General features: G+C 41.3%; 1 protein-coding gene and 1 long non-coding RNA gene across 2 annotated transcripts; one reads left to right on the top strand and one right to left on the bottom strand.

Annotated features, from left to right (window-relative positions):
- Positions 1 to 23,485, top strand: PPM1D (protein phosphatase, Mg2+/Mn2+ dependent 1D). The gene is made up of 6 exons (XM_009633924.2): positions 1 to 28; positions 2,971 to 3,199; positions 5,709 to 5,833; positions 16,159 to 16,349; positions 17,157 to 17,399; positions 22,043 to 23,485. The coding sequence occupies exons 1-6, from the start codon at positions 16 to 18 to the stop codon at positions 22,595 to 22,597; spliced, it is 1,356 nt and encodes a 451-aa protein (XP_009632219.2). The 5' UTR covers positions 1 to 15; the 3' UTR covers positions 22,598 to 23,485.
- On the bottom strand, positions 22,838 to 25,785 carry LOC118451780. The gene is made up of 2 exons (XR_004841330.1): positions 25,431 to 25,785; positions 22,838 to 24,807 (listed from the first exon to the last, which is right to left on the bottom strand). It is a non-coding gene; the product is annotated as an uncharacterized LOC118451780 (long non-coding RNA).
- Positions 25,786 to 25,791: the final 6 nt, after the last annotated feature.

The following is a 25,791-nucleotide window of genomic DNA, read 5'->3' on the forward strand; positions in this document are numbered from 1 at the left end:
AGTGCTACATCATCCATGGACATCTCGGGTATATCTTCGGGTGTGAATTTTGTTTTGAGTGCTTTGCTGTAATTTCAGGATTTCTTTTAATCTGTCAACTTGTTGTGGTATGAAAAATGGGCAGTAATCTGAGCTTAAAGTTCTCAACTCAAAAGTGGATGGCAGTAATATTGGTGCTTCGAAGGGATGTGACTAATGCCAGTTGTGTGCTTAAGAAAAAGCTTTTGTTTCTGTTGGAGCTGGTGTGGCCAGGTAGTGTTATGTATGTATTTAAATAAGAATGGTAACAGGAGCTGATGTTTTTACAAAAGGAAGAATTTAACGTGGCAGTTACTCTTAACTGCTAATTAGTATATTCGCCGGTAATTTGTTAGAGGAGAAAATGCCTTTTGATCATACCTGATCATTTGGATTCTTGTGGTATCTTATAAAAGAAATACAGGCTTTTTTGTAAAAAAAGTCAAAATAATATTTTGTCTTGTATTTTGCATCTAAATACAGGAAAAAGAACAAGGTAACAAGAACAGGCTTTAAAAATAGCATTTGGTGACTTTAGCTGAGTCATGGTAGTATGTAGGAAAAAATTCAGCAAGGAAGAAAGCTTTCTTGATGATGGCGTCCTGCATATGTTTGGGTTTAGAGGTTCCATATAGTTTTGCACTAAAAAGTGTTCTACTTTTTTCAAATGAATAAAGGGAAAGAAAAGATGCAATCAAGTCAACTTTCATGAAGCAAAACACTTCCTGTCCTAGGTGACAATTTCAATTTACCGTCTGATAATGCCAGCTACAAAACCAGTTGAGTTTACAAACTCAAAGTTATGAAACTGAGGGTAGTGCTTTTCAAGTACAGGGGAAAATAGTTTTAAAAAGATGCCTTGTTGCTTAAGTTACAAGATTGATAAAGACATGCTCCTGATAGGTGGAGGAGTCGGGTCAGTGGCTTAGATTTTAATATTTGAGCTCAGAAGAAAACTGAGGAGTTTTGATACTTTTGTTGATTTCTGATGAGACGCAATCTCTGAAGAAAAGGAATATGCTCTATGTAGTGCTTATCTCTAAACAGGAGCAAGCCATAAACTAAAATCCCTTGGTGATAGGCAGATCTAATCTCTGGTTCTGTTGGAGCCTAAAATCGGAGGCTGCCGTATCATTCTTTCTTTCATAAGTGGGTGATTTCACTCACTGTGCTCTTCATTCCCATGAAGACTGATTTGACTCTGATATATTTTGTTGCTGTTGAGGGGTTGTTACACTGACAGAAACTCATTAGTTGCAGCTTGTTTTCTCTTAAGTGCGTGGTTGAAGTCCTCATTACCACTTGGCTTCCTCCCTCATTTGCTTTCCATTTGAAAAGTGTTAGATTTAATATCCACAGTTAAAATTGCCAGACAAAGTACTTCCAATAAGCTGATTGAATGTTTGTGGTGTTGAAATAAAGCTACTCCTAGGGAGAAAGTGTATTTTAGTATTTAGAACACAAACCTAGAACTCTGTGTTAAATGTAAATGTTTAAATTATGCTGGATAACTTGGTAGCTAACAGTGAGGAAATGCAGCTTTTATCATCGCCTGTCTCTGTAATTCTGCTTCTCCTTCAGCACGTCTTCCATGTCTTCTCTTTCTTGCCTCGGGCATCTGAACATGGCTCAGTGGCACTAGAACTTAAGTTCCTAATCTTTTACTTCTGCTTAAAACTTCTGAATTTTAAAATATCTCTTGTCACAGAGGGCAAGGCCAAATTGTGTTTTGTTTTTGTTGGTTTTTTCTGGTGTGTTTGTTGTGCCATAGGAAAAGTAAATAATATAGTACTTTGGCAGTCTGGCTTGGGTATTCCCTGCAAACAGAGTGCATATCACAGTGGAATTTTTATGTTGTACTGTGTGAGCGTGACTTGTGAAGTGCAGAAGATAGAATGTGACTGGGAGATGAGTCTCCTCCTGAGTCTGTCTGAAGACACGAGTGGGCGCAGTGAAGAAGAAACAGGAGGTTGCTGTTGACAGCTGAAGTCAACGGATAACTGGGAACTTGAATTCTGTTTTCTGAGAGTACTGAAGCAGGGGCGAGGACTGGTCTGGCTAATCTTTCTTAATTGGGAAGTTGTCTCAATCATTTTGTGGAGTTTTGGAAGAAGATGAACTTGGGTGTGTAGGTATAGAAAAGAAAAGGCATGAAAGAGAAATTTGGATTGGACATACATGGGGAGAGTCATGTAATAGGAAATTAATGTAAGTGTGTTTTCAGGGCAAAGCAGATGAGAGAAAGAGTTTCCCCAACCACGTGTAGTTCACACTAGTATAGGTATTTTATTGTTCTGAATTCAAGGGGTATCTTCTGCAGAAGATTTGATGCTGGGTTATGGATAGCGTACTTAAATAGTCTGCATTACTCAGTCCTCCAAAAGGAAATGTAAGTGAAAGAGTTCAGATGTTGTCAAACTTCAAACGTTGTTCAGCATATAAAGTAAACTAGCACTTTCTCCCCTTCTGAGGGGGTTAGGAATGCCCAGACAACCTGATTGCCAGTCGAGTGTCCAGAGAGTTAGGTCATTACCTAATCTATGACGTTTCTACCTCTTCAGACAGGGAAGTAAACAGTAGATCTTAACGAAACGCTTGGTCGATCCTATGCAACACTCAAGGAGCATGTCTTCCCCCATATTCTTCTAAGGATGCTTGGAATATTAAACCAGAGAAGACGGTTATTTGAATCCTATCACAATGCTTTGATACTGCCTTTATATATATGTGTGTGTGTGTGTGTGTGAATTTAAGCTGTAGCTAGGGGAGTGATGTTATGAAAGTGGGGGGGAGGACCTGAGGGCACTGGTTTGCCTGTCCGTACTATAGTTGAGTACGCTCTGTATGGTAACGTTACACAAGCCTCTTTGACACACCCTTCCTCTCGATCTTCAAAACATTACCAGAATTAGAAGCAAAGGTATTTTTATTTGCTTTTTTTCCTCATTGCAGCAGAGTGGCCGAAGACCATGACAGGTCTCCCGAGCACGTCGGGAACTACTGCCAGCGTGGTAATTATCCGTGGGTCGAAGATGTACGTTGCTCATGTTGGCGATTCGGGAGTGGTGCTGGGAGTCCAGGATGACCCCAAAGATGACTTTGTGAGAGCTGTGGAGGTGACACAGGACCACAAGCCAGAACTTCCCAAAGAAAGGGAGAGAATTGAAGGCCTTGGGGGCAGGTAACTGTCTCTGTGCTTTTTACTTCAGGTTTAATCTCTGGGTGCTATTTGTGTCTTTTGGACTGAACTAGCTTAAGCTTGCTTGTTTTAGGGGGGGCAAGCAAGCTAGTGAATCTCAGAGTATTTGTATTCCTTCCCTGTATATGCTGGTTTTGTGTTGGTGGTGATGTGTGTTTTGTTTGTTGGTGGGTTTGGTTTTTTTTTTTTTTTTTTTTTTTTTGTTCCTCCTAGCTTGTTGGGGAATAAGTTATAGTGACCCATTGCTATCCTGTTGTGCTTTTAGCTGGTGGTTTATGGTATAAACAAAATATTAATTTCCTGGTGGATTCCCATGCAGCTGAGGTGTGGTTACGATTCTAAATGTTCACTGAAAACTTTGGAAGTGGGGATACTATTTTACCTATTTTTCATGAAAATCTGAGGGGGGAAAAATTGCCTTTCCATATAGATAACGCTACGAGCTTTAGAGTATCCATTTTGTCAAATGGTGGAAACGCAGCAGTTTTAACACAAAACACTGTAATTTCCCATGCTTTCTGCATTGTTCCTGAGGTGACAATGGCAGCTGTTGGGTAGCTGCTTCAAAGCTTCTGTTTAAGGAACATTAAAAAAAAAAAATAATCATCTTAGATTTGAAACAAGATACTGTATTTGCTGTGTTTAAATATGTGCTTAAAATGTTAGAATGCCACATTTTAACACATATCTTTGCATTAGTAATTTCTTTACTGTCAGGAGCTGGCAGGTGTTAGAACATCTCCGAGTTGTGGTTGATGCGTGTTCCCTGTGACCGAGGAGGAAAGCAGGCAGGTTTGTCAGATGGCACTAATGTTTTGAGACAAACCTCAGGGCTCGCATTTGGTGTGGCTTCACAGGAGCTCTCTGTTCTTTCGTTCTACGGTACCGCACCAGATGGATGGGCACAGTTTCCTTCTCTTGGCAGTTCAGAGGCAGAGATCATTGAAGGTTTTCCTGTTGACATCATTTGTTCGAGAACCCTGTCAGCTCATTAACCTTCAGATATTTGTATCTCCAGCAGGTGGAAGTTGATCAGTTAGCTGTATCGGTAGCTTTTTAGAAAGGGTAACTTGCAGTTTTGCTAGGTTACTACTTGTACAGGTTTCCAAGCTGTTTATCTCAGAGACTGAAAATCTCTGAGGCTTCAAAGCGGCATTCCCTGGAACTTTGTGTCAACAGGAATGGTTAAAACGTATTTTTTGAAAAATCTTTATTTTTACTGGCGCTCCTTCTGTTTTTCCCAGGCTGGCTGTTGCAGGCTATTGCGAGGCAAATGGTCGGAGCAAGGTGGAACTGTGCAGTTATGCTTATTAATGTTTTCTCTTTCACGAGAGCGAATTGGGAAAAGCTAATGGAGAGCATAATTGAATCTTTTATTAAAAATGATATTTTCCTAGGAACAGTCTCAGAGTGTGGGATGAGACCTTCTTCCAATTAATGACTGAAGTTAGCTTTGGTGGTCATTAGTTGTACAAATGGATGAAATCGATTTTTAGGATGTGGTGCTTGTGACTGTGCCGCACTATGCGTGCAGAAAGGATGGAGCTAAACATGCCCTTGTTGTTAAGGCCTTTGAAGTCTCAGGAAGTGCATCTTGAATAGCTTCAACATGAGGAATCTTGAGGCTGTTCCAGACCTTCTCAGTTTCTAATTACCAATGGCTGTTCCTTGGATAAAAGTTAGCTTTTAAGGACCTAGTTCTTAACTTGGTTGGGGCTAAGCTTTGCTAGTTCTTTGCTCCATTATCTTTTCTTGTGTGATGGCTCATTCTCTCTTCTCCTGCCTCCCCTGCCCCATAACAGCTTCTCATTCACTTGCTCTATAGCTTCTCCTTTGACCCTTCTAATGCCATCTGCAAGAACTAAAACCTTGGTGCCTTAGAGCAGGTGTTAACATTCAAGTGCAGAGCTGCTTCCTTCTATCTCCTGCTTTCAGCAGATAGCAACTATGAACAATTCCTCTTCTATTTCTGCCTCATATTGGTGCACCATTAAGGAAATCCCTACAGAAGGCTGTTCATTTTTCTTTTGTTTTCTTTCCACTGTACTGTGCTGCTCTTTACTGCCAAACTTTGGCAGATGGAGAAAATTGAAGGAGGAACTACATGATATTTCCACCCAAGTGAGTTGTTGTTGACTGTCCTCATCCGAGGAAAGCAAATTCAGTTCTGCTTTTTCTCCAACAGATTAAAAGGACTGTCTTACATCTGGTGGTTGCAGCCAGCCAGAATTTCTTCCAGGTCTTCATTCCTCTGCTTTTTCTTTTCTTCTGCCGTTCATCTCTCACTTTTCCCTTTGGCTTAAAATGGAGTGAAACTATCTAAACGATACTGTGTGTTTTGAAATATTTAATTGTGCTGTGGACTTACCTGAGGGTGTTGTCAGTATTGACTCGATATTTCCATATTTAACCGTTTTTGTGTCATTAAAACTAACTTTCATGCTTTTGTTTCCATTCCTTTTTAACCCCTGCCTCTTTCTGACTGTTTTAGTGTGATCAACAAGTCTGGTGTGAATCGTGTCGTTTGGAAGAGACCTCGTCTGACTCACAACGGCCCCGTGCGCCGCAGCACCGTCATTGACCAGATTCCCTTCCTGGCAGTTGCTAGAGCACTTGGTAAGTCCAGCCCATGTTTGGAAGGTGAGACACCACTGCATACCCGCCACCAGAACTGAATTACACTGTTTTGCCAAAACGTATAGTTTAGAGGGATTTACTTGCTTGCCCGGATTACAAGGCCTTCTGAAAGCCTGGGCCTTTTTAAAGTATTCTTAATACAATATGGATTTCATTTTTCAAATAAAGCTGTAAAAGGTGTCATTGAGTGAGGACTCTCCCTACAATGTGCAGGATTTTCAGTGGTGGTCTTACAAGGTTGGTACCTCATTTCTGTTGCCACTGAAAATGTACAAAGCAGTATTTGAGTCCAAGGTGGAGAGCACATTTGTCTTTTTCTTTCTGAAAAAATAGGACTGTAATTTTTGACTAGATGATGGTAAAGTTTTGCTGCGTAGCATTCAGGCTACTTTGGTCTTCCTTTTGTGGTGAATCTGTTTCTTTTAAGACAGCATAGAATGAACAAAGGGATGAAAGTTAAGTCTGTGTTTTATCTATAACTTGCCTTTGAGAGAGTATTAGCAATGGGAAACTATCTTAGAGGAACACTTTATTCAGAGGGCAAAAGGGCATATTACAGTACCTAACAAACTTGTTATGAGTGGGTTTTGGGAAGTACTTCATAACTTAATCTTTGCATACCCCTTGACCATGAATGTTAGTGTTTTCTGGACAGGTTTCTTCCTTAAATTCCAATCTTTTGCCATTCATTTGGTTTCCTTCTTCCTCCCTTTGCCCCACTGAAGAATTCTCTATCCAGATACACCCGGTATAGGTTTGATTTTATGGAAATGTGGTATCATTTTTACCTGTGAATGCTGTCCTGTGACTTAATTTCTTCTTGGCAAGCTTGACAGTTACGTGATAGTGTTGTCAGTGTTCCTGGATCGGCTGGCAGCGTGTCATGGGGACAGTCTGTTCCTGGGACCGTGGTCATCTTGACAGTTGCATAACATTACTGTGCCTTATTTCAAAGGCACTATCTGTTTCACACGGATTTGTCCAGTGTTAAGAAGAATTTTGCAGTGATGACTAACATTATAAAAGATAGCTTTATATCAAGGAAGGAGTCACAGGTGGCTGAATGGTGATCTTTGAATAAAAATAAAATTTTAATTTTATGGACATTTTTCTCTGTGTCTTAGAAGCCTTTATTATGTGTCATATTTTAGGCAAGATAGATGCTTATGGTTAGTAAAACTGACTTGAGAGTTTGAGAAATTATTTGGAGTTAATAGATGACTAGCAAACAGCGACCTTCATGCGCTGAGCAACATGTCCCTCTTTCCCCCTTTACTGCAGGAGGGTATGTGTTCCTCATAGATTACAAAAAGTGTACACTTAGTTTCGATGAATCTTTCATTCCTGTGGTTGCGAGTTTGTTGTTTGTCCAAATAGCTCGATGACTTTTGATCCGATTCCTCTCAGCAAGTTGAACAAAAGGATTTGGCTGAGTTTTGTGTGCAGATGGGAATTCAAGGAATGGTGCATCTGTTAGCCCCTTACTGCATTCTTTCCAGTTATGTGGATGAAGAGGATTACTGGAGAGCTTTGGGTCCAAGAACCGAGAACACCCATCTTTTAACAATTCTTGGTGTCAAAAGTTAGCAGACTTGAAACCTTCTTTTAAGAAGGCTTTGGCATCTTCAAATGGTGGGTTTACAATGTGACTGTTTTCATGCTTGCCTGCTCCAGCAGCCTCTATAGCCTCTTCCCATCCCCTTCTGAGGAGGTATGACAAACCTCCTGGAAAAAGGACCACAGCTGCTTCGCTCTGTAGGACCCAGATGGTGCACAGACGCTCACAGTTTGGAAACAGGATTTGACTTCTTTCTGAGGCCAGCGTGCCCCTTACGCTGCTTACAAAAGACCTACCACGACTAAAGCCATTTGCATTCATGCTGTTGAGGCCTGCTCGACCTCTTGGCTGGCTCCCAGATTGCTACCCTGGTTGGCACAGCACTGCTGTGTTGGAGCCTCTCCAAGCCGAGTAGTAACTGTCAGTGTTGACATGTACTGGTTACCAATGCTCTAGTCAATCCCACTGAGGTGTAGCACAGTGATTCTATTTGCTAAGTCCGAACTCGGTTGTTACTCTTGATAGAAATCCCATACAGATCCCAGACTGGACAGTAATTGGACAATAATTTTCAGTAGCGGTGTCTCTCGACATGCTGCTTTGCACCATGGAGAGAAATCTAAAGCTGTGAATTTGCTGTCTTTACAGTGGAAAGATGATCTAACTAAAAAACCCTAAAATTTGGAACTTAAGTGTGTTTTTTTTTAAAGTTTTTCTTTCTCTTGCAGTGCTTTAAAATATGTTGATGTAATCTCATTCCTCATCCAGTCCTTAAGTCTAGCACTCATTGTAAGGAGTACAGCAGAGGTTTTAGAAACAGCAGTAATAAAATGCCGTGGAAAAGTTTTGCGTTGGTCAAATATTTGGACAGCAGAAAGGATACTGGTGCAATAGGAGTCCTTCTGGCCAGATTAATTCTGTTGACATTCCATTTACTGTTCTGATTGTCTACAGTGCCTTTCTGCCCTAAAATAAGCATTTATGGTATGCACTCTTTGTTACCATTGCTTCTCGCGACAGCAGTGACTGCATTGAAGTAATGGTTAATTTATTTATAGCCCCTAACAAGTCAGAAATATTTAGGCTTCATGCTATCTCTGTAAAGTATCTGTATGCTGCTTTTACTGTATACAGGTTTTAAGTCTTCTAATGAAATATTTTAAACTGTGGCAGAGTGTCCTGCATAGTAGTCATACTTAGTAGTGCTAAGCTTTTCTGGGCAATGAAAGCATCTTTCTTTACACCCCTTTGCCTTGTAATAGATACTTAGGAATCCCTCGCAGCCTCAGAATTGTTCACCTCGGGACTTGCTACCCATTCTGGTCAGAAGAGCGTTGTGTTTCCTTAGAGTGTAATCATTGGAGTAAGTTTCCTGGCACCCATCGCTTCGTGGTAACTGTCCATTCTATACGCCTGTCCCTAAAACAGGTGTGAGGTAACTCAAATTACTTCAATCCCCTTGCGTTAGGCAAGGCTATGAGTGTGTGAATTGCTGGATACCGTAGAGCAGATGCTCAGGGGCAACAAGCCATCGTGTAACTTGCTCACTAACACAACTTGTAACTTGTGTTTTGAAGAGTCCGTGTGTGTCGTCGTGCCGTGTATTAGTAGTTGTCTCCCTGTGCCGCTCGGGAAGGCGTCGTAGATTCCCGTGAGCATGCCTACACGTGCATGTCTTGGGGAAAGAACGCTGAGAGGGGAAATAACCAGCTCTGAACGTATAACACAACAGCCAGATACACGCTAGCAGAAAGGTCACGTTTCAGCTATAACATCTGCCTAAATACACGAACTGTTTCTGGGACGGTAAGCACAAGGCTGTAAGTGGACACGATGACGTGTGTTTTGTTCCTGGGTGTTGAACCCATTGTGGAAAAATGGAACAAAGAGTTTTGATCTTTGGAAACTGATTTTGAAGTAAAATCTGGCCGTGTGTGTAACTTTCAAAGATGGTATACGGAATAGGGGAAGTGTAGAAAAGCCACAGTCTGAGAACGTAGAAACAAGTAGACAAATGGTGTGGTTAATCACTGAGCTTTGTAGGTTGACTCTTACTGAAACTTAAGCTCATTGTAGTTTTCTTAAGTTGCTATTTAAGTTTGTATCCCCCGCTGTCCCCCAGCCTGATCAAGTTGACTGGTAATGCGTAGTGTGATGGCAGAAATGGGTCTTGATTGGTTTTTAAATCATACAGGATCTCTCTTGTTGGTAGATTAGTTCAGGTCTAAATCTAGTAAGTCTTTTATGGACTTTTTTCCCCTCCTCCTCCTTGTGCTTCCCCCCCCTTTTCTTGGGAACAAATACAGAGCCAAGATCTGCAGCTGTCAAAGGGGATATGTAGCAAGGGATTGCCTTGCAGTATTGTAGCTGTTTGGTGTGGTTGGTTGGGGGTTTTTTTTTTTGATTAATGAATGATGAAACTTGAACCAAGAACCCGTTAGTTAAACCACTCATTCACGTGACAACATGAAGTATCTTTTCCCTGTTTTTTATGTAGAAATACAATAGGCCCACCTCCATATTTTAGGTGGAGCGGCCTCCACTGTGCAGGTTTGACTTTCCATCAGAACATGAATTTCCTGTTGACCCCTGAAAGGAGTTGTGTGCCAGAACAGTGACCGCTCAGTGTGTAGCTGTGACAAGAATGTTGGCTCTGACAGTGACATGGAAGCTGTTTTCCAGAGCAACTTACTGCATGCCAGAATTGTTTTGTGAAGGTCTCTGAACGTGCATACCATGAAACCCTAGAGAAGAGGGGTATGGCAGACCTCAAATTATCTAAGTAGATTTCTGTATAAGGGTTTAGTTTTTTACATGCGTTTAACTTTTTTTTTTTTTAAAAAGTTACCAAATAGAATGGGCACAGTTGCTACACAGTGCCTGCTCCTTAGTTCTTCCTTTCTGCTCCTTTGTAGGCCCCACCATTAAGATCAGTCACGTTGAATTTCATAAGCTAGTAAGTTGTGTTTAAGTACTGCACAGCATTTTCCAGATTTTGATAATTTTTTTTTTAATCTATATAAATCCAGACAAACTTGAGGTGCGTTTGGGATTCTAGTTTTGTCCTAGGGATGTCTTGGTCTAGCTTGCATAAGTTCCTTCACCCCCAAGTCAAAATGCATATGTATGCCTGTACAAAATGCAGAGTCTGTACTTTATTTTGTGGACCTGTGTGTTACACAGATCATGCGAAGGCGTGAGAAAGTTTGGGGCTCCCCCTCCTGCCTTTGGCAGCCTGGAGGTCTCTGCATGCCTCTTCAGTGCTCTCTTCTTGGCTATGTGGAAAAGCAATAACAAAACTTTTCTCATAAAGGCAGAACTTTATCCAGCTTTGGTCAGTGCATTCTGCAGTTTTACCCCTTCAGCTAAGCAAACGCTGCCTGGGGTTGTCTTCTCAAACTTGAAATTCCACCTTGGTGTTCATTTGAGGGATTTAAGTCAAGGCCAGAAATTGCGAGTAGCGTTCTGCAGGCCATTTCAGCTTTTCACCTCTACTTTTGCACACAAGTTCTTGCAGGCTTTGCTCGGGCGTAGCGCTAGACAGACACCTTTTTTTTTTCTCTTGCCTGTGATTTTGCTCACATAGAAGCAGAGCTGCGGGGGGAGGCTGCCTTATGAGCAGCTTTTAATTCACCATTCATTTTAAATGCAATTATTTGTTTGATTTGCTGTTGAAATACTGTTCTCCTGCCTGTGCTTTCCTTTTGTGCATTCTTTAAACAGGTTTGACTGAAATAATATGTAGAAAAAGCTCCTAAAAAAAGGACTCCTTTAGGAGTAGTGGCATTTTTAAAGCCTCAAGTGCTATGTGCATAATTTTTCTGCTCGCTGCTACCTTGGGCTTTGTCCCCATCCCTCAGACTGAGCTGCCTGTCACCGTTCCTGGGTTGCATGAACAGGTCGCTGTGTTCCCCTTCAGCCTGCAGTAAAGATGCCCTCTGGTGGCCATGGGGCTGGGCTGCTCTCGGCCTTGGGGAAAACGTTTTCCACCCCAGCTCAGCCTGAATGGTTTGAAGTGGTTACTGTCCGTATCCTTGCTGAGATTTGTCTCACTTCCTAGCAGCGCTGCCTCATTGACAATGCAAAAAGGAAGTTCTGCAAGTCTTCTCTTTGTACTAACAGATCTTTTATATAAACCTTTGATTTAAAAAGATCTGGGATTAATCAAACTGGGTTTTCGTTTTGGGCTGACTTATAAAAGTAAACTTTTCTTTCCTCTATTAAAACCAAAAGATATTTTTGTATTCAAAACGGCATGCTCCAGAAACATAAATGAGAGATGTGATTTATGTGACTTCTGGGCATACTTTTGCTATCAGAAGGCTTTGGGCTTAATCCAATCCGGTCTACTTATATGATGGGTATTTTTGTTTGTAACTTCAATTACTTTCCTGGCAGCAGCTGAGTTACAAGTAGGGTTTTTTCATTGTATTTTAAAAGGTAATAGTACGCAGATAAGACAGACCATGTATTTTGGTATTTTTATAGGTAGCTAAATTAGTTTCCTGCTCCTTCAGTATATGATTTCAAACATCTATTTTTCATTTTGTAAGATGCAATGTAATTTTTGTGTAGGTCTCTACCTTATTCTGGTTTGAGTCATGACTAAGAAACAAGCATGGTTTTTCTGGAAAATATGGAGGGAACTACATTAATACAATTTTTTTTTTTGGATTGGAAAAGAAACATGTAAGCCTCATACCAAAAGAAATATTCCTGTCCTGTAAGTTTTTATAGAACAAGATTGTGAAGTTTTGTAAATGTTTGGGTTTTAATTTGGTACAAAAATAGTTTGGCTCACAAAGTGAAGTCTGAGAACCTGGCGTTCCGGCTCTGTAATACTAGCCTTTGGCATATCGCATCATCTTGCTATCTTGGCTTCCCCGTCTGCTAAAGGGTCACTCGTCTGTCTGCTTGCCTTGGGACAGAATTAAAGGTTTCAGAACACTTTGAAAAGCCTAGGGAAAAGTGTACCCTGCTTTCTGGCTTACTTTCCTCTCCCTTTTTCCTTCCCAGCATTGTAACGGAGTGCCATGTAAAGTGGCGCTTCCGAAGTTTGTCATGTATTCCTCAGCCGCTGTGGATGCTGTGCTCTCCAGCTGGCCAGAGGAAGATATACAGCTGACACTAGTGTTCTAGCTACGCAGCAGCTCTAAAAAGCATTGACTTAATCTGCGGTGCTCTGCCCTTTAGAAAAGAAATAAATAATAATAAAAAAATAGTACCTCACCCTAGTGACATGGGTTGGCCTTTGCTGGCTTGGTGTTGAAGGATCTGTGAGAATTATTCTTGAAGTGAAGGAGTCCTTACGCAGTACTGTTTGACCAAGGATCACTTGCCTGCTTGATTAGCCCAAGTTTGTGGGTTTATGGGAGTAGACTGACGAAAAGATTAACGCTGAAGGCAATTTCCCCTGTTCTTTAGGGCAATTGCAAGCATTGGTTGTTTCCATCTAGGCTGAGGAAGGAAGAATCTGGATTTTTCAATGTGCCTCAGGCTTCCAATACGCTTCGTGGAATTTTTCCTGGGTCAGAACAAAAGCTTTGGCTTTTTTCAGTTGTGACACCTGGAGCTCCATTTATCTTTCAGTAGCTCCAGACAAGTCTGGAGTTGGCCAGTAAATACCTGATCGTGCTTTCATGCTGGTCCATCGTACAACTTTGTAAATAAGTTATTGTGTATTTCCTAGATAGTTTTGAGCTCAAATAGGTGATGAGTACAGTTGAATTTAAAACTCATGGAGGTTCGGTTCTTGCTGTACATTTACAGCAAACTTGGCATGCCGCTTTAACAGAGGCGATGCTACACGAGATTATTCGAAAGAATGCATTTTGCCGAAAATTGCATGTTTAATAGGCTTAAGACTTTGAAGCTGTGAGTCCTTGAACTAGCTAGTTCCTTCCTCCTCCTCATTTGCTCTCAGGAAAAATTACTTTCCTCTTGTGGTATTTAATTTTCTCTCTTTCTGCCCCCAGTGATGATAGTACTGTGGAGCTGTGGCTTAGCTGCAGATTTGCACCTGGATTTAGCCAAAGATGTGGACTGCTATTACCAGGTAGTCTGGCAGCCGTTCTCACACAAACCGCGGCGTGCCGGCTGTTGGCTCCTCTGTCAGGCCTACGCCGCGGGGAGCGGTTCCGCCCTGGCCTTCGGAAGGGCAGCTCAGTACGGAAGCTGAGCTTCCGTGAGCTTGGAAGGCTCTCAGCAGCGATTGGGAAGGTTGGGCTCATGGTCAGGAGTTTGGCCTGTGATTTGCGATGTGTGGCTTCGTCGTGTGTTCCCGGAATATCTGTGTGCCCTTCAGCAAGTTTATAAGCCTTGGGGTCCCCTTTATAATCAATGTGCTATTCCTGATTATCCCCGTGAGGAGCCTTCGTCCTCTTGGAGGAAGATACTGATTTCAGAGAATGATTATTACTCAGCTATTTTCTCGAGAAGAGCAGCAGATGGGCGTGATGACATGTATGTAGATGAACCAAAATTAAATAGCATCAGGTTATTTTTATCATCCAGCACAGTGTTTTTAATAAAAAAAAATGATTCAGCTAATAACATTTGTCACTTCTCCTAAATGAGTATGAACAAACTAGCAAATAAAAGCATAAAAATATTATGCATGTTGGAAATGGATGCTGCCACTCATTCCAAGACCTGGTTGTTGCGAGATCCCGAGCTCTTGTTTATCTTACCTGCTGTGTCCGTGACAGACATGATGCGAAGAACTCTCAGTGCATGAAGACGTTTTTGTGGCAATTCATATACAATAATTGCTGTGCTGGAGCTCAGCTCTTCTGTTACAGTATTTATTTTGATCTTGTTGCCAGCTGGCTTGCTTTGTTGTGAGTCTGCGGAGGGAGAGTGCACTGCTCTACAAGCAGGCTTGGCTTTTAATTAGCACTTATTAGAAGCATGTGTTTCTGTCTGCTGCTGCCACAGTCAAGGTGAATTGGTGCTTTAATGAGGATGGGCCCTCCACGCTTGCTGTGGTGAAGTAGAGTAATTGAGTTGAAGTATTCCCTTCCCTGATTCTGGAAAAGTCTTTTCAACTGGTTGATGGCTTAAGGCGAAGCTAATGGAAGGAAGTAGGAAGACAAAAAGCTTATTTGTTATCTTGAAGAGGGTGGTGATGGCTGCGGAAGAAGGCTATGGGCATGCTTCCTGAAGCCAGCAAAAAGCAAAGGAAGAAACCTGACAAAACCTTACTCTTAAACTGGAGTTCTTAAGCTTCTGTATGCTTTTCAACTCTGACATTTTAATGAATTTCTACTTTTAAAGCCATGTGTTCCGCACAGAAAGATCTAGCCAGTGCTTGCAAATAATAATGTTACTTTTGGTTACTTATCACTGTAGGAAACTACTTATGAACGTAAAAAAAAAAAAGGAAGAGAAGGTGTTAGCGCAGCATAATGCCATTCTTGATTTAAAGGCACAACCTTAGAAAAACTTTATTTTTTTAAGTATACTTGATAAATAAAATTGAATTAAATTGATATGGAAATGCATTTTTCTGTTGGAGTGATTTTTACTTGAGGATGGTTTGGCAGAAGCACTCGAACCAATAGAAGTTTTGATTCAAACGTGTTATTCAGATTCAGTTCAGGCCATCGTTACTGGTGAGGTGACCCCAAACTCATTTGCATAGCAAGAAAGACTTAAAAATAGAAAGGCTCGCTGCATGAGGCCTTCCAAGGGAGAGGCTTTAGCTCTCATTTTCTGCTTTCCTGCTGGAACCCAGGCACTACGCGTGTTCCTGTGGCTTCATTCCAACTCCAAAATTTGGCACATGGTGCTCAGCTGGAAGGACCTCTAACACAGCACTTCAGGGCCTTGAAAGGGATGCAAATGCTGTGGGAGGAATGGGAAAGAGAAATTAAGGGGGGAAAGGCTTCAGTCTCTCCTCCTTTGCCCTCTTCCTTTGTTCCTTCTCTGGCACCTGCATGCACAGATGCGTACCCAGCCGTGTGTTGCTGGGATGGCTGTGGAGGATCTCGGGTTTAAAAAGAAAAAAGAGCAGTTTAGCACCTTGAGTGTGAAACAGTGGGGGGTCTTTAGTTTTTGGTTTGGGTTGGGTTTTTTGTTTGGTGTGGGGTTTTTTTTTTCCTTCAATGAGCAGGACTTGTTAGAGTGTGCCAGGGCAGTGCCCCATCGTGATGCAGATTGAAGTCTAATGCCGTGTATGATGTTGGGGAGAAAAGGGTATTACGTGATCCTCCCCCCCCCAGCCGAGTTCTGTAATCTGTGCCATGATTGCTGTAAGGTAAGGATTTTGTCTCCAGTAGTTAAATTGTACTGGAAAGGCAGATTTTTTCCAAGTTTGGTGTGGGTTCAACAAAGCAAGGCTTTACTTCAATTTGAGGAGAACTTGAGCTGTTCAGACAGGTTTCAGTTTGGATATTGAGGTTTCACTGTTTTTCTAGGTATTAAGCAGTTATATTTCCCCTTTTTCTGACAATCTTAGTTTTAAGAGAGTAGAAGACCTATAAACATAGGTTGGTTTGAATGTGGTTTTATTTAACTTGCTACATATTAATAAATAAAATTGGGAAGTGACAGCAGCAGAACAGTAATTGTGCTGAAATTACTTCGTGTTACCGTTGGTGACTTCAGACTGGTGGTAACTATTTTCATGGGAGCCTTTTTCCGTAGTTTCCTGACCATTTTCATGGGAATGTTTTTTTCTGTAGTTTCCCAGGTTCGTATTTTCATGTGTAATGTAACAACTCAAAAACATTTTCTTCTTCGCTAGGTGATCTTTGGAGCTATGACTTTTACAGTGGTGAATTTGTTGTGTCTCCTGAACCTGACACTAGTGTGCACACAATCGATCCCCAGAAGCACAAATATATTATCCTTGGCAGCGATGGGCTGTGGAACATGATCCCACCTCAAGACGCTATCTCCATGTGCCAGGATCACGAGGAGAAAAAGTACTTCATGGTGAGAGCAGTGGCTATAAGTCATGGTGGAAATGTAATACTGTTTTACTCTGAAAATTGCTTCATCTGGCCATGTGTGAAAAGTGCCTAACAGTGGCACTGTTGTTTAGGCATATTCGTAGTTTTACGCCACAACATATAATTGTTACAGTGTGACTGATACTGTGCTTGCATATACTGTCAAATAGCATGCACGTTAACACTGTTTAAATTATTTAGTTGCAATTTGGGGGCAATTTGACTACCAGGATGGTATCTGTGAGTAATAAAGAGGATAATGTGTTCCTTCTCTTAAGGCAGTTACACAAAATACTGTCTGAAAATGAAATTTATTTCACATTGACACGTGTTGCAATGCAGTCGATTGTTTATTGGCTCTTACATGATTGTACAAAGTCTGAAATAAATTCTTCTCTGGTTTATTTTATAAAACAGTTGAGAACTTACATAGTGGCGCACCTGAGCATCAGATAGTAAATAGTCTGTAAACCCCTTGAGAGGCTGCAGGAAAGACTCTAGGATGTGTTATGACCAGGCTATTTATGCAAGCCATTGCATCGGTTTTATGGTTTAAAGCACTCGTATATGTGTGGATTCTACCATAAACTGATTTTAAAGTTATATTTCACTAAGAAGAAGCACAGGAGGAAATACTAACTGAAACTGTGTTTCTGAATTGAGCTACTTTAGCACACGGTATGTAGGAATATATATTTCAGACTGTGCCACATAAACTCCACATACTCCATTTATAAAGCCAAGTGGCCCTGATTGCCTTCTGTGTCTGTCCTTCTCTTCTAACATAAAGGGAGAGCACCGACAGTCTTGTGCCAAAATGCTGGTGAACAGAGCACTGGGCCGGTGGAGGCAACGCATGCTTCGGGCAGATAACACTAGTGCCATCGTAATCTGCATCGCACCCTTGCAGGACAGCAAAAGCAACTTGGAAAATGAAGAAGAATTGTATCTCAACTTGGCGGAGAGTCCCTGCTATAGCAGCCCTGATATGAATGGCATGACACCCTCCCGCTGCTGTACCCCCCCTGTCAAGGTAACATGGGGTTTTTCTTGGTTTTTTTTTTTGTTTTCCAGTGCTTCAAATGTTCCACTTTTGAGGGTGGAGCCCACTAAATACAAATCAATCTCCCTTTTCTTCCCTAATTGTAATTTCTTTTTATGCAGCTTACTGTGATGTGCAGGATTGGGGCAGTGGTATAGTCAGACCATTGCCAGTGATTGAAATAATGCTTCTAGAAACTACTGGCCTGTCAAGCCACTATTTAATGTTGCTGTTTTTGTTTGATTGTTTTTAACTGCAGTGGACTGGGCAGTATGTGTAGCTAGAAACTATATTTTGGTTGTAGGACAGTAACTGGACAGCCATATCCTCAATACTTCCATGTATAAGGCTTTGGAGAAACAGGTGGGCTATTAATAAAGTTTCTTAAAAGACTTTGGAACACCAAGGCGGAGTATTAAAGTGTGAACTTCTCAGAATTGCTCGATTTAGGGAGGGATGCAATGTTTTCATAACTCTTAAAATCCTGATCATTTATTAGTAGTTGTTGATCTGTATTCTCTCCTTAATGTAGAAGAAATTATTACTGTAACTTCATGCATATAGTTCACACAAATTTAAATGCGCTGTTTCTTAAAAGTAAGTTTTCCAAGGTTCCCCCCAAAATCAGAAGTAGACTATTGAAGGAGAGGCATCAGGTTGTGGGGATCAGAGCTTTAAAAAAGAAAAAAACCCAACGCATCCCCTTAATAAGGTTGGGCTGCAGTTTCTTTTTGTACCTTGCCATGTACTTGTACAGTGTTTGCAGCTGATGAATTGCAGACTGCTGGTGGGTGTGTTCTGAATCTTGGAGTGGTTTGTTTTGGTGTTGGTTGGTTGTGTTGGTTTTTTTGGTGTTGGGTTTTTTTGGTAACCCATGGGTTAATGTATTCAAACACACATTGTCGGAAAGAATGTTTTCTTTCTGGATTAAAAGATGGTAAGATCTTCCTCTGGTTGATTTAATATTCTTTGTTAGAGGAAAAGATGTTTTAATACAAGGTCTTTCTTCAGATTAGAAGTTTTAACCATTAACATAAACATTAACATAAAGCAGAGCTGTTCAGAAGCTTTTTTTTCCCCTAAGAACTACAGTGTAGTTATGAGTGGATGTTTGTTTCAGTAATTACCAGCTGCTCCTGATTTAAGTAACTGTCCTTTGATGTTCTGCAGTATCTTTGGAAGCGTTTTGGGCAAAGTAAAGAGAAAGCAAAATTAGAAAGCGAGTCCTTAACATTCCCTTGGTAGAAACAAGCTGCTAATAAAATGGCAAGCTCAACCTTTCTGTCTCCTTCCCTTCCATCCACTCTATTAAAATACATGAAAAGAGCTTAAAATCTAGCAAAATCTCAAGCGGAGAAAAATGATTTGAGTTCTAAATATGCCTAAACTTTTAAGTTGTACCATATGTTTTGTGTGTGATCTATTATCAGTACTCATTGAGTAAACGTTAAGCTACATTATTTTGACTGCAAAATTTCCAGGAAGTGGCATTTCCAGATAAGGACTTAATGAAATTTTTTTTTTTTTTTTTTTTTTGATTCCCCCTCCCCATTTCGGTAGATTCAGTGAACTGTGATGTGTGGATCTAGAGAAATTGCAGCAGGTGGACACAGCAAAGAGATCAAAACTGCAGTTTTGGTGTTTGCCATGTAGATAAGGCCTTTTCTTTTTTTTTTTTTCTTTTTTTTTTTATTTTCCTTAATGTGCAAACCCAAAAGAAAGCTTTGACTGGCAACAGGCCTGCATTGATAATGTGTAAATTAGTTCTATTTTAGTGGTTTTTTCCTCTTGGATTGAAATAGAACCAGCGTTGCTAATTCAAAAGCATAGAATCTGTTTTCTTAATACTTGTGTTTTTTATTAAAAGTAGTATTGTAATAGAGGTTTCTGCTTTAATAACAAGCATCTAACCGTCCTCACAGAGTACCTGTAAATATCAGAAGAAAAGAAGTGCAAGAAGGAAGCTGAAAAGAGGCAGAAAAAGACCACTATAGTGTCAGAATAATTCTGAAATGCTTCAGGAAAAAACCAGATGTCTCCAGGCAGATCGTAATAAACAAAAAGTCCTAGCAGTTTTGTCTCCATGTATGGTTTTTTTGTAAAACAAGAACTTTGTGTAGTTACCTGTAGGTATATTTGGTAACTACACCATCCTGAGTAATGATATCTTTGTTGTAGTACAAAGAGCTTTATCAGTTAGATAAGAGCCACAATGGGAATAAAAACGTATTTCCATAAACTTTAGTTATGTAATGGCTGGACCGTAGGCTTTTCATTTACTGAGCCTTCTGGGTAACAGTGCGTGCAGGAGCGCTGTTGGCTCAATGTTATCTTTAAAATTAAAATTATGTAATCAACAAAATGGGCATTAGATTACAATAGCCATTTGCAAAACAATACATAAACACCTTTATATATAAAGCTGCAGGTAAATATATGATCCGCTTTAGGTCAGTAATTAATCTTCTTACAAAACTGCTGTTGAATTTTACTGAAACGGGATCGTCACAGTTTCTGTAAAGAAACGAGAGCTGGTTCCCCAGGTCAGCCTGAACTGCTGGAGGTTGTGCAGTGGCTGTAGCCCAGAAAGGATGGCTCAGCAAAAAGAAGAGGTGGTGAAGGAAAGGATATTGGCCTGTTATCTTCAGAGAACCGAAAGAAGCACGGATAGCCTTGACTCCTAACAGCTCCTACTTTCCCAAAGAATTAATTTGGAAGTAGACAGAGACAAAAATCAAAAGTTTCTCCATTAAACAGAAGCATTTCTTAATTGTATCTCCTTCTGGCAACAATTACTAATACCAAATTAATTCAAGTATTCCTGAGGCCAGTGGCAAAATCTGATTGAATAGATTGTTGAGAAATGAAGGTGGTGCTTCATGTTTTATTTTACTTTTTTATTACATCACTCTTTAGCAGTCCATCCTCTGACTTCATTTGGCTTCCCAAAGCCTTGTCCGATCTCAGCTATTGGTAGCAAGCAAAAGATGTTGGCAGTGAGCCACAAGCATTGAGCATCTTGCACAAACATAAAACCCAAGTCATGGCTAGAGACACAATTTCAAAAATTAAATTGAGCGGATTAAGTAACGTTGCCAGAGCTGCTCTCTGTGTCAGCCAGCTTTCTTACAGGTTCTGCAAGAACCAGCTTGAAGAGTAAGCCCTAAAATATCACCCATAAAGGTGTTCCCTCTTGTGTTGCTGTATGTAGTAAAAGAGTATTATCTAAATGGTTTTGTCTACATGGGGGGAGCAACGGGGGAGTAGAGGGCAGTGGAAAACCAAGTCTATATGCTAGAAACAATTCTGATTATTTTTTCTTTTGGAGTGCATTTTATTAAACCCTAGTATTAGGTTTTACAGAAGTGTGGAGGGAGCAGTCATGGTTCTCTTCTTGAAGGTGAACTGAGGTTGCTCTGGGTTGTGACCTCAAAAGCATCGATTTATTCATACGAGGCACTACAATGGCTTACTCTGATTCAGCTGTGTGTGCATTTGAGTTTTCAGCACTTTATTTTGTTAAAACTCTGTCATTTGCCTTACACTGATGGTAGGTAACTTGGCCTTGAATTTACTTCTGAAGGACTCACTGCGTAACTAGGGATTTCTTCACAATTAAATCTTTAATAAGGTCGTAATTCGTATCTTCAGGGCACTGCATAAATACTCATTTTCATAACCCCCCTGTGGATAGTGAAAGCGAGCGTTGTCCCCATTTTCCTGTTGGTAAAACTGAGAATGAGGCAGAAACACTGATCTAAGGCTGCCGGAGAGCTGAGTGGCTGAGGGTAGGGTTAGAGTTTAGCAAGTCCCTGGTTCTCAGGACATCATTTTAAGCGGCCTCTCTGCAACACACAGTACGACCATGCTTTAGAGAGAGTGCACAGATGTGCTGTGAGGAAGGGAGTTGCTTTCTTTCCAAGTTGTAGAGCATAAAACTAGGCCATAAAACGTGTTGCTTCGCATAGCAAACAGTAACTCTGGGTTTAGAATAGTTTTGTCCGGTGCTCCACCCCTCTGTACGCAATCAGGACGCCTACGATGAAGAGCTTGTCAGTCTCCCTGATAATCTGGTTGTGCAGTAACTAAGAATTCTGCGTGTATCAAAGGTCAGAAGACTTTTTTTTGCTGTTTGCACCAATAGTGCTTGGCTATCTGATGGTGTATATAATCTTCAGGAGGCAGCATAGGTGCGTATATCGCAGCGTCTGAAGGGGGAAGTCATGTCTGCAGGTTGGACAACGCTACTGGTGAACAGCGTAGGACAGAGATTGCAGGCACTGCTTCCTACATGGCTTCCTAAATTAATAGCAGATGCATGCAGATTCCTCAGCATTTTATAGCAGCGAGGAGGAAGGTACACGGGCTGAGCAAGCTCTGAACGAAAAAATTAGGCGCCTGCCCTTACGAGACGCTTGCAGATTGGGTGATTGAAATAAAGGCTTTCGTGAAGTACAGAGTACCAAGTTCGGATCCGCAGCCTGAATTTTTTTCTGCCTCTCTGGAGTAGGATTTTTTTTGTCTCTGATAAGGTTTGGAGAACTTCTGTCACACACAGTCTCTACCCTCAAAGGATAATGTGGATGAAATAATTATATTTATGTCTAAATATATTATTTTTTTTCCCCCCTCAGCTTTTAGAAGATGATTCGTGGCCACGACTGAATGCTTCTGAGCCTATTCCTCCCCTCATGCATAGCAACATGATCTCAGAAAAATACTTAGAGCTGCCAAACGAGATTGCCAAAAGCAATTTACCTTCATCAGGAGCAACCCTGAAGGATTCAGGCCCGCAGGAGGAGAAGTGCAGCAAAGCATTGGGTCTGAGGATACATGAGTCCTACAGCAATGGTTTGTCAGTCAGTCTCTCCCCTTCCAACTCCGCAAATTCAGGCACGGACCAAAAAGGCTTCAAGGTGTCTCCTAATGGCCAAACAAAAGCCCAAGACGCCGAGAGGACACCCACAGCAAACTTTAAAAGGACATTGGAAGAATCCAACTCTGGCCCAGCTATGAAGAAGCCAAGACGCGGCCTGAGTCGAAACATCAGTGTCCAACCAGAAGGCATCTCCGCAACTCCGCAGCGCAAAAACTCAAACAAGCTGACCATGCGACGCAGCCTGCGGGGCCAGAAGAAGCTCAGCAGTTCACTCTTCCACCCACCCAGGAAAGCAGTCTGCGTTTGCTGAAGGGCGTTTGTGTGAGGAAGCGTATTTTGGTCTGATTAGAATTTTAAAGTTGGTGCAGAAGTCTGAAACTCTTCCTGTTTTATCTTTTTTTAAAGTAGAAACTTTTTTTGGTATCAAACAGCTTTATCCCAGCCTTGTACTTGCTTGTATTATAACTGTGAATTTTGTAGATGTGTAGGGTATAAGTCACTGTAAAATGTGTGTAAATTTGTATTCCTTCATATAAATGTAGTCTCTCTTCTTCCTTGTATAATTGTTACAGCGGGGCTAAACCTTGTTTAAAAAAAAAAAAAATAATCCTTTTTGTTAATTTACTAAAGTCATGAATTTGTATACGCTTCTTGTGATGAGAATTTCACAACTTTTTAACTAAAGTAAATTATTAAACAGAATGGAAGATATGTATTTTCGTAGTACTATATGTTCCACCTAAAGTGTGTCTTTTAGAGAATACACTAGGTCTATATTTTGTTTTTAAATTTTAGATTTCTCTACTCAGAAATGAAATGTACGTGGAAGCAGAGATGTTGAGTCTTGCTTTACACAGCTCAATGTCGATTTCTTTATGTTAATTAAAATACTATGCAGTATCTTATTTAGTTGTATTTTTTTGTAACATTGATTGTCAAAGTATTTAGCAACAAAGTGTGTGTTTTAAAACTCCGACTCTCAAAAGCATCCTATAAAGCCATTCCCATCCCGTTACAAATGATGGCATTTTTATCCAGGCATAAATGTATGCCCTACGGAGGCATGAATTTTCTGCTATTCCAATACTGATGGTGCTGCTAATACCTTTCAACATAAGTTCTTAAATTATTTTATGACTATTTTCATTGAGTATGTGGACCATGTGTATGTTCACCTAAATAAAACACGTGAAAATTTGATGGGGGTGCTTTTTTTTTTTTTTTTTTAAATTTCAAGCTTAAGTTTTGTTGAACGCATTCGTATTTATTTTGCATTCATTAAAATCTTAGCTTCTCCCCTTCTTCATTGTGGCTGTGGGGCTGGTGAGGCAAGACATCCTGCATAGTTTTATTACAGAGCTGATCTTAGGACTTTATACTGGATGTTTGTTAAGCTGTAGCACTATATAACCAGCATTTTTTTAATCGGGAAGTCAAAGGCCAGTATTTTATTCTAGGAGCTAGGTTGGTGTTTATAGAATCCAATTCTTTACTGCTGGAACAGTAAAACGTGGGTTGAACTCGGGCCTGCTATCTATATATGTTACCATGGTTACAGAAATGCTAGAGGGCATCGTACGCCTTCTGAAAATGTGTAATTCTCTTTCATCTATCCTGTGAATGCAGCACTGTCTTACACGATGAAAGGAACGGTCTGTCCAAACCGGATCCCTCAAGAATTTATTTCTGGGATGTATGGGATGTAGATATGGGATGTAACTTCCAGTTACCAATAAAGTTTTGCTACAACTGATGTTGAAATTCTGCATCAGATAGGGGGGTGGGAGGGGTACAGAGGCCAACAGCAGCTCCATGTACTCGCCTAGCAACAATCTGCAAGAAACCGAGATAGTAACTGTTGATTTTCAGTTTAACCTCACGACATCCAACCTTTTAAGGATGATTGGTCCCAATAAAGATGCAAGTATAACCCATGAGTTAGAGGAGCATCTGTACTGCTGCTTACAATGTAAATATGCAAAAGAAAAAAAAAAGACATTTTCCCAGGTTTTTTGCTCTATATAGAAGCAAAACAAATTTTCATCTAATTCTACTGCATTCATAAAGGCGTGCCTCGTTCTCCCACATTTCCTCACAGCAGTTCTAGATGTGGCCCCTCCAGCTGGAGGGGCAGGCAGCGGCTTTTTTTCACTTTTAACAAACGAGACCAAACCTGCGTTTTTTCCTGGGGAAGCTGCTGGATGATGGTAAGCACTAAACGTTCAGAGCTCCTCTGCAGTAGACATCAGCTTACCTGCTGATCTAAACCGGCAGCAGCTTACTCTCGCGTATGCTTTGCCCACCTGTTTGACCTCTCTGCAATTAATTACCGAAGCCAAGACAGGGAAGCGTGGGAGCTGACAGCTAAGGTGCGAACACGCGCTCCTGCTCATAAAATCAAGTCCGAGTTACACCAACTTGGTTTTTTCTTGTGAAGGAAAGCTCCAGTATCTGCAAGAGCAGCTCTGCATCATCAAGAGGGTGGAAGTGCACGTCACTGGCATCATCCCATTGCGCTTCCTGAAGGAAAAAAAAAACAAAACAAACCTTGTAGCACTACTGGTTTTCCAGAGGTAAATTCTCCTGTGGGGCAACTTAGAGCGGAGAAGCGGCTTTTTGAATTTTTCTTCGGGAGGAGAGAGCAAAGAACGGTCGCTCTTCGCTGATTACAGAATCACTTTGGTTGGAAAAGCCCTTTGAGATCATCGAGTCCAACCTTTAACCTAACCCTGCCATCCCACCACTAAACCCTGTCCCTCAGCACCTCATCTCTCCTTCTTTTAAATCCCGCCAGGGATGAGGACTCGACCCCCTCCCTGGGCAGCCCATTCCAGAGCCTGACAACCCTTTCTGTGAAGAAGTTTTTCCTAATGTCCAACCCAAACCTGCCCTGGCACAGCTTCAAACCATTCCCCCTCGTCCTATCATCTGTTACCAGGGAAGAAAAAAAAAAAAGCACCTCATCACCCTCCTGCATGTCTTGAGCAACCCAGAGTAGCGCGGAGGGATGCTCCCCGCAGAGGACTCTGTGAATCTAGCCTCTTGTTTCAAATCCAATTGCAAAACTGTATGATAACCCCCCAACGGGCCAGGTTGTTGTTAGCAAAAGGGTCTCCAGGTACTTCTAACACCGATTCACGTACCAGCATGCAGCTGCTAGGTGGGCATACAGCCTGTTGTTTCCCCGTGGACCCCAGCAAGCGTCTCTAAAATCGGTAACGTGTGGGCAGCAGCACAGTTTGCAGCTGCAGGAGCGCACAGCCCGACGGGCAGAGGCTCAGCAGGCGCCCAGGGCTCTCGGGGGCCGTAATAAAAAACTCGGCGCTTTGTGAGGAAGCGCGCGGGGTTAGGCCCGTCAGGAATTGTTTCATTTTTTTTAATACTTAGATTACGGCTTTTTGGTTACAGAAGTCGGGGGAGATGGCCAGAACAGGTCACCCGAAGCCTGACTTTTAGTCGCCCGCTGTCTGGAACAACGAGCCACGGGCCCGCCCCCCCCATGGA

This window comes from Egretta garzetta, unplaced genomic scaffold (assembly GCF_000687185.1).
Source record: "Egretta garzetta isolate BGI_Z169 unplaced genomic scaffold, ASM68718v1 scaffold112, whole genome shotgun sequence".
NCBI lineage: Eukaryota > Metazoa > Chordata > Aves > Pelecaniformes > Ardeidae > Egretta > Egretta garzetta.

Excerpts from the sequence above, each read along its gene's own strand:
- PPM1D (XM_009633924.2), top strand. Across the intron at positions 16,350-17,156 it reads AGGAGAAAAAGTACTTCATG|GGAGAGCACCGACAGTCTTG; the intron begins GTGAGAGCAGTG and ends TCTAACATAAAG. Across the intron at positions 17,400-22,042 it reads GCTGTACCCCCCCTGTCAAG|CTTTTAGAAGATGATTCGTG; the intron begins GTAACATGGGGT and ends TTCCCCCCTCAG.